Genomic DNA, 12,375 nt, shown 5'->3' with positions numbered 1-12,375 from the left:
ACCAAAGTCAAATCTTCGTCCGTAAATTGGAAAAATAATCTTTAATGACGCTAACTACGAGAATGGATGCACTGACAAGCGAACGTTAGGCCTATGCAAGATATTTGATTTTACTGTAGAGTAACCGGTAAAATTTAATAAGTTGCCAATAAGACTCCAGGCAGCCAATTTTGCATGAAAAACCATTTTGGGTTTTTCATGCAAAAGTGGCTAGGAAATGACAGGGTACTAAAACAGCCCAATAACACCAACCTAACGCAACCTAGGGGTGGGTGTTTACTGGTTACAGTTTTGCCGTATTATCTATGGAGGGGGCGGCCCGTATTGTCTTACCCTATCATTCGTAATTTGATTAATTTTTTACTTATCATTTGCGAATAGTGTTTATGAGATTCAAAATAACCAGAATGAAGAACCCTCTTCAAAAATGGAGGTTGCAGTTTCATATCGTGTATTGGCAACTTATAATAACCGAATTTCAAGTGCTTAGGCATGTTGTAAAAAAAAGTTTGAAGTTGTGTATAGGCAGTCCTATGCGTTCTTGATCTTTGTCGTTGTTGCAAACCATTACAGAATTAGTTTTCATGTTAACCTTAACGTTTATGGGCCTGCCGTATTTATCATAGGTCTTATGAAATCTCATAAATATTCCCTTATAAGTCACTCTGGTGTTGTCATGACCCCATGTAGATCACGCCAGACTCCTGGGTTCTGTCACACTCTTCCCAACTTAACTTTTATTGCTTTCTGTCAAGTTACGTTTCTTAGTAAGATACTGTGTTTGGTGTCGTTTTAAATTGAAGCTGAATATATTCACTTTTTCCTGGGATGCTCACACCAGCACGAGCTAACTTCACATCACGTCTGAGTCTCGCCGAGAAAAATGACAATAATTCCTTGAAGGGGACACTTGAAGGAATTACTCAGCCTCATCTTTGGTGGACCAAATTGGCATCCATCTATCTTTGGGTCTGGGTCATCTTCCATTCCACCACTACTAATAGACGATGGTAGATTTGTTACCGGCCCTAGGGAAAAGGCTGAACTACTTCTTCGAGCTTTTGAAGCTAAGCAATCAGCTGAGGATGTCCCTCTCCTTGATACTTGTCATCCTGAACCTATTCTTACAAAATTTGCATTTTGCTCCAGGGATGTTAAGAAAACTCTTGATAATCTTTATAGCTGCGGTGGTGAAGATCCTGATGGTTTCTTACCTTTTTTTAAAAAAAAGGGTTTCCAGTGCGTTGTCTCCCAAGATTAGTAGATTCTATAGGTTTTTATGTCAACGTAGTATCTTTGTGGGTGAAAGCAAGTCTAGTAATGCGGTGCCTGTTCCGAAGAGTGGCACATCTGCAGACTGCAGGAACTACAGGCCAATTTCTATTCTCCCTGTGCTCTCATAAGTTGTAGAAAATCTTATTTTTAGACCACTATATAAGTGGTAATTCGTCCTTCCCTTACTAGAATACTGTTCTATGGTGTGGATGTCTGCTTCTGCCAGGGAATTATCTCTTTTAGAAAGCGTGGTTCGTGGTGGTAGGTTTCTGTTTCCTAATATTATCAGTTATGACTTGGACCATCGACGGATGGTCTTTTGTTTGTCAATTTTTCATAAGTTGTATTTTAAGAGATCTTTCACGTTCACAGTTGATCCCTGATCCCCTTTTCCTGCCGAGAGAGAGCAACCAGATTCTCTGAAGAGCTTAAGCACCAATATGCAGTAAATGTGCCTCGCTGTCGAACTTCTCAGTTCCAGAGGTCCTTCATTCCTCACACCGGTGGATTGTGGAACGTGCAGTTGGAACCTCAGAAGTTTTGTATGTTAATAATTTCCTTATATTTTTATCTATTTATTTATTAATTTATTAACTTACCTGTTTTTCTAATAAGTGATCTCCTCTTTCTGTGTTTCCCTTTACCTTCTGTTACTTCTTTCGACTGAACACCGTATACTTTGGAAGCTTGAATTTCAAGTCCGTGGCGCCTGAGGGCTTCTTCCATACGAATAGGGTTCATCTTCTGAATAATAATAATAATAATAATAATAATAATAATAATAATAAGAAGAAGAAGAAGAAGAAGAAGAAGAAGAAGAAGAAGAAGAAGAAGAAGAAGAAGAAGAAGAAGAAGAAGAAGAAGAAGAAGAAGAAGAAGAAGAAGAAGAAGAAGAAGAAGAAGAAAGATTTTTGCAAAAGGCTGGCAATATAGCGGTTTAGCTAGACCTATCATCACTAGTCTCCTTCTTTGTCTTCAGCCTTTACCCATCTCTACAGTATATAGGGTCGCTGTTCCGTGTAAGCCTTCTCTATCTTCCTCTATCTTGCATATCCTGTTTTCTTAACCCTTTTTCCCGCATGTCATTTGCTGCGTTATCTTTCCATCTGAATCTTGGCCTTCCCCTCCTCCTCCTCCTCCTCCCAACCACCTCCATGTCCATGACCCTTCTACACACACACATGATCCTCCTCTCTCCGCATGACATGACCAAACCACTGCAATCTTCTTTGCTGAATCTTCTTTGACACTTCTACCACTTTGAATATCCCTCTAATATAATCGTTTCTGATCCTATCCTTTCTCGTGACCCCACACATCCGTCTCAACATCCTCATCTCTGCCACTTCCAACTTCCTTTCTTGAGCATTCTTGATTGCCCACGTCTCAGCCCCATACACCATCGCTGGTCTAACTACACTTTTATAAAACCTTCCTTATACTCTTGCACTAATCCTCTTGTCGCACAATATTCCCGACGGTCTCTTCCAATTCATCCAAGTACACTGTATCCTGTGGTTTATTTCTGAGTCCATGCCACCATCATCCATCATACAGGACCCAAGGTACTTGAAAGTGGTAACCCTCTTGATGTCGTCTAAACCTAATTTAACTGCACCCTGTTTTCCTTCCCCTCCCATCCACAGATATTCTGTCTTAGCTCTGCTTATCCTTAAACCTCGATCTTCAAGTGCTTGTTTCCACATCTCTAGTTTTATCTCCACCCCTTCTCTAGTCAGGTCCACCAAAACATCATCATCAGCAAACATCACACTCCACGGGACTTCTTCTCTGACATCTGGTGTAATAACATCCATCACAAGGTCAAAGATGCAGGGACTGAGAGTTGAACCTTGATGTAAACCAACTCTTACACTAAACTTTTCTGTTGTTCCCACAGTGCTCCTTACCCGAGTGATAACCTCTGCATACATATCCTGGACTACTTTAACATACTTTTCTGAAGCACCCTTCTCTCTCATACAACTCCACACTTCTTGCCTAGGTACCCGATCATATGCCTTCCCCAGATCAGTAAATACTAGATGTAGATCTCTGTGTCTTTCTGCATGTTTTTCCATTGCTTGCCTTAGTGCAAAAATTGCAGCTACTGTACCCTTTCCCGGCATAAACTGTTCTTCATTTATTGCTGTTTCATTCCTTGTTCTTTTCTCTGTAATTCGTTCATATATCTTCATGGTATGAGATATCTATTTTATCCCTCTGTAATTTGTGCAGTCTTGTATATCCCCCTTTCACTTATATATTGGGACCATAATACTATTTCTCCAGCTGTCCGCCATTTTTTCTTAGCGGTGGACTTTTGAAAAGAGGTCCCAGAGTATATCAACCCCATCTCCTCCCAAGCATTTCCACACCTCAACTGGTATACCATCACGTCCAACAGCCTTTCCATTTTTCATTTTGTCAAGTGCTCTCTTCATTTCTTCTCTGGTGATATCTGGAACTGCTTTTACTCGTGGGTGTCCTTCTCTTAGTCTTCTGGGGTTCTCTTCGTTTAATAGCTTCTCAAAATGTTCCTTCCATCTTGCTCTTTTACATTCTTCCCTTGACAAAACTCTTCCATTTCGATCCTTGATCTGCTCTTGATGTGCGTCAGATCTTTAGTTGCTCTATCTCTTCTTTTTGCTATATTGTATATCATCTTCTGACGCTCTGATGTTTCTACTTTCTCATACATCTCATTTATTCCTTCTGCTTTTGCCTTGCCACAGCCCTTTTTGCTTCTTTATTTGCGATTTCCCAAGCCATTTCATTTTCCACAGATTCATCCCTTTCATATATTATCCTTGCTTCTCGTTTCCTTTTTACCTTATCTTGAGTATCTTGGTTCCACCACCAGCTCTCCTTATCATTAGGTGGTCATTCAGCGCTGAAACAGAAATTGACAGTAAAAGGTTTGAAAGGTGTAACAGGAGTAAAACCTCGCAGTTGCACTATGAAACAATTGCTAGGAGAGGGTGAACGGAGGTACAGTAAAGGGAATGAAAGGGGATGCAACTAGGAGCTGAAGGGACGCTGCAAAGAACCTTAAGTAATGCCTACAGTGCATCGGTGCACTTACAACACTACCCCCCTACGGATGTTAAAGATGTTAAACAGCAAAGTGAAAAAGGGCATTTCAAAAACCACACTTGTACACAGTGCCACTGAAGCACCATACCTTTAAAACCCCCATTCAAATCAGTGATAAAACCAAGGAACACCACAAGATCTCGATGACCAAGGTGGTTTCATCATGTGACGGGAAGGAAAGAGGAACACTCAGTTGGAGAAATTGTGAATATGGAAGTTGTAGGAGGAGAAGGCTAGGGAAGGTCGTCTAAGATACTATGGCCAAGTAATAAGAAGAGAGGAGGTGGAACCAATCAAGAGAGCTAAGAACATGCCAGTGATAGGGAGGAAGAGGAGTGTGGGGTGTCAGCGGATCAGATGGATGGATGTGGCAAGGAGGGATATGGGTGAGGTGGGACTGGGGGAAGAAGGTTCAGGGAATAGAATTTGATGGAGAAAGTTGACTCGAGCAGCAGACCCTGCTATACAGTGGGACTGATCAAGTTGAAAGAAGAAGAAGAAGAAGTTGTAGAAGGAAGGACATAGATAAGGACTTCAACCAGTTGAGAATTTGTGAAAAGACGTCAACCAAATAAGGATTCAGGAAGAAAGTTCACGAGGGAAAAGAAAGCAAAAAGAACTTTGTGTCTCTGACCCCATCAATTGACAACCTCATGTAAAATTGACACAATAAGGAAAAAAATAAGCAAAATCGTCAGCAATTCTCACTTGATAACTGGAATATCAGTATCTAACTATTAGCCCATTGAAATTATTTGCCTTTAAACTTTGGAGACACATGCAATCATTTATCCAAAGACATCACAGCAATTATCAAAAGATTTCACTCAACCAGTCAACTGAAAATGCAACAGCAGTTTGTCATTCAAAGTTGTCTCCGAAGTCACAAAGAGGCCTGGAAGCCAATGATAAAGTTAGTTTTATATGTAGTGATTGTAATTCACTGTAAATCTTAACATTTCAAATTATTACTCTCCAACACCAGTCTTTAATTTAGTTAGCAGAGTTTGCTACCTTGGCACCTCTTATCTATGCAAGAGCACTGACCAAAGATCAAGGACATTCATCCATTCCATCAGCATTTAACTAGCAATAAATGCCAACTTCCAGTCCTAAACATTTGAGTATTTTGAGGGAAAGGGCTGGAATAAAACCGAGATATCACAGATTTGAGATGGACAGGTCATGTGATGAGACTGAGAAAAACTGCCAGTCAAAACAGTAATGTAGAAGGTATGGAAGCAGCATAACACCAACCAGTGGAGAGGGCCAGATGTATGTGAAAGGATAGAAATAAGCCCTAATGGAGAATGAGATGGGAATTCTATCAGAGATCATAAGGCGAAAAGAGCTAAGGAATCTTATTATATGTCAGCCCCATGAACAGAAACCCAAATTTAAATGTTTTATGATGACCATTGGAAATGAAAAGCTTTCCCCATGTCCAACCTTTAGCATGTAAAGTACAATATTGCTGTTGATGACTTGGTAAGCAGCAAGAACAAATAAATACAGTACTGGTATGTCAACTAGTGACCTCATTTGCCAAAACCTCATTTGTCAACCTTTATGTACCAAAAACACCAAGTTCACAAGCAATTTGACCTTGACACAAACTACATTGCTTTAGTTCTAAATCATCCATGTAATCATCCACTTCTTCAGACACACGTTTATGCTAATGCCAGTTCCTTCTTCTTTCAATTATATTCTTATCTAAAGCTCAGATTTTCCTTCAACAAATAATTAGGTCATCATAACTGGTAACCGACAGCAAGGAATAAACAAGATCACAGTAGGAAGGCAGAAGAGTTTAACGTACTGTATTGTGTTCCTGCATTCTATCACCCAAAAGGAACAACAAGGGAACACTAAAAGGTGGTTCCTCCTGCTATCTTGGCTGACGCACTACAGCATCACCAAAGGTTCTCTACAACCTACCCCTCAGTTTTCATTTGCTCCCTTTGGGATACCTTCCAACAATGCTGTCAGTATCTCTTAAATATGTTTTTCCCCCTATTTCTGCTTAGTAATTACAAAATAAAATTCCTTAAGGAAACACGGGCAATCTATATACGTAACTCAGCAGTCTTATTAAATCATTTCATAAAAAAATTAAAAAGAAAAATAATCTAGATAGATGAGGCACTGGGATGCATTGCAAAAAAAAGGAAAATGAAAGGGCCATTTAAGCAGAGAACTTGGATCAATTTGGTCTGAACTTTCACCATTTCAATTCCAACAGTCATTTCAGTATCTACAATTTTCTAATGTGACACTTAAGGCCGTCAGCTACTCTTCACCCATACCCTGCCTCCATAATTGTCAGGACCAGCCGACTGATCTTCGTCTTAATGGATTTGATCAAGTGCACACACTCACAAGGTTGACCTGAACATCAACCCAATAATTCAGAAGCTGTATGATATACAAAGGGATAATGAGCAGACTGTTCCACACTCAAAGACTACACACCTTGGCAACCACACAATGAAATAATATTTACCCTGTGAAGGAATCACATTGCTGAAATATAGTAAAACAATATATACAAGTTGGATAACAGCAAGATATACATCTCGTGACATCTTGAATAAAGACCACACAGTAGATAGATGCATCCATAGTACAGTATATACAGTGTGTGCAAAACCTGAAAATTACATTTTGCAACTAGCAAAGTGTCAGCGGGAACATTAGCCAGTCGTAAGTTACGGGCAGTCTGCATCACTTCCTAACACTCTGCCGTCCATGCACATAAAAATCACATAAAGACATCAAAATACTTCTCGTAATAATGTTGACCTCCCTCACAAGGAACAGATGACAGTCAAATTATGTGAAGCAAGCTCCACTTTTCCTGCTAACATCTCCATCAGGAATGGAATATGTGATTTAGCTTGAAGTCAAGCACTGGGACCTACAGGGTCGTTCAGCGCAACATCTTCATTAATAACACTTCCTTATACTACAAGTCAAATTACTTATATTTCTGCTGTTGGTGCATAGTTCCTCGTTAGACGAGTCGATCGAGTTGTGGACTAGCACTCGCTAGGCCCGAGTTCGAGTCTCCGGCCGTCTAATGAAGAATTAGAGGAATTTATTTCTGGTGATAGAAATTCATTTCTCGTTATAATGTGGTTCGGATTCCACAGTAAGCTGTAGGTCCCGTTGCTAAGTAACCAATTGGTTCTTAGCCACGTAAAATAAGTCTAATCCTAGGGCCAGCCCTAGGAGAGCTATTAATCAGCTCAGTGGTCTGGTAAAACTAAGGTATACTTAACTTTTTTGCTGTTGGTGCCAACCTGCCACCATGCATTAATGTCCTCAATAATTTCAATCACTCTGATTCCTGTTAATGTCACCAGAGTCGTCCTGGTATTGATATGAGCAGTATGGCTTATCGTAGTAGCACCTCAAGACTTTCTGATCAACCCAAAGCTGGCCTGATTTATGCAAAGCATCCTGGGACATAGTAGGGCCATCATTATAGGCAGTCCCCAGGTTACGTCGGTCTTGGCTTATGTTGTTCCAAGCTTACAGTGCTTCTCAAATATATTCATCAAAAAATCTGTTCCGGGTTACAGCAGATATTCCGAGGTTACGTCGTTTCAGTCTTATGGCGCGCTGTAATCGGCAGAAGAATATTTGTACATTTTTGGAGGAAATTCTACAAGATCATGGACACACACCTCACCATTCAACTGGGAAGTTTTCAACCTGATCTTCATCCATAAAATGAAATGCAACGATAATGAGAAAAGATTTATGGAACAAAATGTGTACAGTAGCTTAAATCCAATGGCTGAGAGGCTAGCGAGTCTATGAAAAAGAAGAAAGTTAAATGATAGTTTGTTTTTCTGTATGAACAAGAAGCCTGAACAGATATTACTAAATATTGTTAAAAACTCCAGTTACCTTAAGAAAGATGAGGGCATTAATACTGACCTCTTCTTCCCTGACTACCAGCACAGGATTCCCCTTGGAAGTAACTCTGCCACTAGTTAAATTAACTGGGGCAGTACTCTACACCTTACTTAATATGCTCCGCAATCAGCAAACAGTAACAGCAAGCAAACTTGCATGTGAGCACCTTCCCTCTAAAATAAATTGGTGGAGCAAAAATTTACCAATATGCCACTTATGGAGTCAGTCTGCCTGTTTAATTGGAAGATCACAAAGACTGGAAACATTATTTTATTACTATTATTATGGACCAGAGAACAGACTAAAATGTATTACAATGTGGGTTACTTCACATCGCATAGACTTTTTTGACACTGACTATTTTAGAGCAGCAGTTCACCATTGTGATCTAAACCAATCCATATTATGAGAGTGGGTAGTCTCTTTATTCTCTTTTGGATCGAAAGGCTGTGAATCACTGCCTTCAGTACTCATCGCCTGCATTTTTATCATCATTTTGGCTGTGCTACCATTTTAGATGTGATACATTTTTAAATAAATCACTCAAACTAAATGTCAAGTGTAAATTGAAGGTTAGTTTAGATTACGATCTATGCAGGCTGATAACAGATGTACAGTACAGTATACTGTAGTCTTACTTTACAGCCAGGCCCCAAAGCTTCTGTTGAGGAGCCAATAGCCTCCTTGTTTATATCTATCTCAGTATGCTGTAACCTGCTTGTTACCAACTACAGTAAAGGCTGTACAAAGTCAGCAACCACTGATTTACTGAAGCCCCTGAACACTTCTAAACAGACCCTACAACACACAAAGGGTCGCACCCCATAACTATAGATCTTGACGACTCTTCCATAGTATCACAGACTATGAAAACAGAACTACAGACTTTGGCACCTCTAAAACACTAGTTCCTCTGGACAAAGTTCATATGCTTGGCTTCACAGGCTCCACTGGAACCCATTTCCACTAATGCCAGATATCCCAGACCTGTTGCATGTTTTTAAGTACTGATCTTTGGAATGAGATAACTACCACCATGTCAACGACTCGACATTTGGCCTGGGAAGCGTGCGAGTCAAAAACATCCGCCTTCTATTGGCTGTCACTCATCTAATCACCAACCAAACCTAAGGTTTGCTCTAGACATAGGGAACTAATAGTGATTAAAGCACGCACTGCAATAGATGTTAGCAAAAGTGCTCTGATATCCAACACGCATACTAAAACTTTCAACTCATTTCTAGACTGTAATTTAGCTTTGCATACCTAACTTCAGCATTTTCAATGAGCTAGAGGAATTAAGCCCAGAAAAGACCACAAGCAGAAAGGCGAGAACATGGATACAGTCTTTTGCTTCAAAGTACAAATAAAATTTCAACAGTCATCAACCCTGTTGTTAACCAAAGTGAACCCAAACAAAATAACTAAGCACAAGTACTAACATACTTAGAACCCAGGAATATATAAATGGTAATCCTCTGATGCCTTCCCGCTGAAAAAAATACTTCATCTTGACCTGGAAGAAATGTAATTCCTTTTACAAATAAATTCAAGCTGGTTTGCTGGTTGTAACCAAAACCTGGTACAGTACTAATGCCGAAACAATGTAGTTATTAAAAAACAATAATGAAACAAGTACAGTAACTGGGGTTGCTGCCAGAACCAATGGCTTTTCACCAATAACTTACAGATGTCAAAAAAAAAACCGCATTTGTATACCTGCAGTACAGTATCTCCTGTGCCTCCCATTCTCAATTCTCATTGCAGAAGGAATCCCTTTGAGGAACCACACTGTTCCTTTCTACTTTTATTTGTTCCTTTGGCCTCTTTTGACATGGAGTCCTGCCTCTTTAGCTTAATCTCCAGTTTTCTACCCTCAAGTAAGCACAAATTTTTCAACCAGCCCTGCAGAAGTACAAAACTGTTCCAAAGTAGTCTAATTAACAAATTTACAAAAATGATGCGATGTTTGGAGTCCACGAACATCGGCAAGACTGAACAATCCACCCCTACAAGGCACCTTCTCCTCAAATGCTGCATTCATATGTCTCCCTAAATCGAATTACTTGGTGCTTGTAGGAGGCCTACCTTCAGCAAAATTAACAGACAAATTATACCATACCAAAAACATAGCCTTCACGGTTCCTTCAAATTTGAAATGGTCTTCCCACTTTTAGCACGCTTAAGATTACAGAGGTGCAGTTGGCATTTGCTCAACAAAATATTTGACACCTGCTACAAATTTACAATCTGAGATCGACCAAACATCACTGAACTGTGACACTTTCAATAAAACACTAGTGTTGTCTTACTAAAAACAATGACTTGATTATAAACATTCTGTAATAGGACATTCCTTCAACTAATGACCTGCAGTTAAGTTATTTAACTTACTCTGTCCCACATTACATGTGCATTACTGTACCTGTAATAAAAGAACGCTATACACTTCTCTCAATGCAATTTTCATTTTTTTATCTCTGGTCTCCATTACAGTAGTGTGTCCCATGTATCAAACTGTCTGGAAACAAGACAAATTTTTCAATGTAATACATAGAAAAACTGTCAAATAATTTTTTTCATATTTTATTCAATATGAACAATAACTTATCACATGAATTCCCTCTCATAAAAAAAACTAAAAGCTGGTTCTTACCATGAACAAAAACACAAAAAAAACTCTCAGCAACAACGAAAATACCGTAACTCGTTTGCAAAGCATATTTCAACACAAAAAACAACAGTAACAGAGAAAATTCCTAACATCAGAAAACATACAATCTAATGGAATCTGAATATGTAACAGAAATTTTCCCTTCAAGAATACATGAAATAAAATTTGAAAACTCTCAAGAGCTGAGATATATTTGAGAATGGTTTCCAAAACCCACATTATATAATGATATGATGTAATGATGTTCTGTCTAAACTGGCAATTCTGGATTTAAGCACAGATATTGGGAATACAGCCTTGCTCTACATTACAAACCTAAGGCAAATTGTCTTTAAAAGTTGCTGCACTATAATTCTTCTTCAAAAATTGGCATTCCTACTAAATTTTCAAGGATAAAAAAGTAATGAACGAAGATCATCAACATCAAAAGGAAATAAGCCAAAAAATAATTCAGGGCACGGAAACAAATCACCACAAACGGAGGGAAAAAGACATTTAACATTACGCTTCCTAGTCTCAGGAACTTTGAGCTATCAGTTGTGAGCATCTTCGTCTTTTCAATACTTTAAAAACCAATCTGTCATCCATTCCAAGAAAAAGAAAATGCATCAGTACAACCAATACACATGAAGAAAGGTCACATTTAGGGCCCTAACATTTCCCACTGGCACTGAAGTCTTAACAAATACTGCATACCCCTGTAATGCCTTAAATGCATGGTTGTTCTAATTTGATGCACAGATTTTATAACACAGTAAAAGACTGGGGGTTTCAGAGGTTTTAATTAGGCATCTGGTTCATAATATGACAAATATGTCCAACACCAAACTTGTATGCTTCTCAGGTCTTTCATCCTACAGGAATTTTCCCAGTTGTAAGAGAGGCGTAGAAAGACGAAATACTAAGTACATAACATTCCCTGACGGTCACTCCTAGTTACAAAAGACTTCATATAGTTTTTTTTAAATCTTTACGCTACTAACTTCTTTTCTGCCTTATAAATTTTTCCTTGCTTGCTTACAGTAATTGTTTTCTACACCAAGCTCAGTAGAAGACAAGTTTCCATGATTGTACTTTTGGATAGCTACCCTTCCTGGCCCATCCAATTGCCATTTCTGTATAACTTAAAAGTATTCAAAATCACCAAATAATTCCTATAAATGCTCTGGTACATATCAATTTACAATACCTCATTGTTGTATTGTTTAAGATGAAGGAGTTCTTACTCTTGGGGACTCAAAACATATGTAGATTATACAATCTTAGACAAACTTCATAGAACCAAATCTGCCTGTACAATGGTATTTGGATACCACATAATTAGTACCAATAGGCATAAATTACCTTGATGAATACTGTATGCATATCTATTAATGTGTAGTTTCAAAACAATTTGCAAGGAT

At 38.9% G+C, this 12,375-nt stretch overlaps 1 protein-coding gene across 1 annotated transcript; it reads right to left on the bottom strand.

Annotated features, from left to right (window-relative positions):
• Window positions 1-2,711: 2,711 nt before the first annotated feature.
• On the bottom strand, window positions 2,712-3,473 carry LOC136855768 (uncharacterized). The gene is made up of 2 exons (XM_067133124.1): window positions 3,260-3,473; window positions 2,712-3,073 (listed from the first exon to the last, which is right to left on the bottom strand). Exons 1-2 carry the CDS (start codon window positions 3,471-3,473, stop codon window positions 2,712-2,714), a joined length of 576 nt encoding a protein of 191 aa, XP_066989225.1.
• Between the last annotated feature and the right edge of the window lie 8,902 nt (window positions 3,474-12,375).

The sequence above is a fragment of the Macrobrachium rosenbergii genome, chromosome 33, assembly GCF_040412425.1.
Source record: "Macrobrachium rosenbergii isolate ZJJX-2024 chromosome 33, ASM4041242v1, whole genome shotgun sequence".
In the NCBI taxonomy this organism is placed as follows: domain Eukaryota; kingdom Metazoa; phylum Arthropoda; class Malacostraca; order Decapoda; family Palaemonidae; genus Macrobrachium; species Macrobrachium rosenbergii.
Note: the sequence above shows the minus strand (reverse complement) of the source record. Positions and strands in the feature narration are given on the sequence as shown.

Excerpts from the sequence above, each read along its gene's own strand:
- LOC136855768 (XM_067133124.1), bottom strand. The coding sequence starts at position 3,473 with ATGAAGATATATGAACGAATTACAGAGAAAAGAACAAGGAATGAAACA. Across the intron at positions 3,074-3,259 it reads TAGGCAAGAAGTGTGGAGTT|ATGTCAGAGAAGAAGTCCCG; the intron begins GTATGAGAGAGA and ends TTATTACACCAG.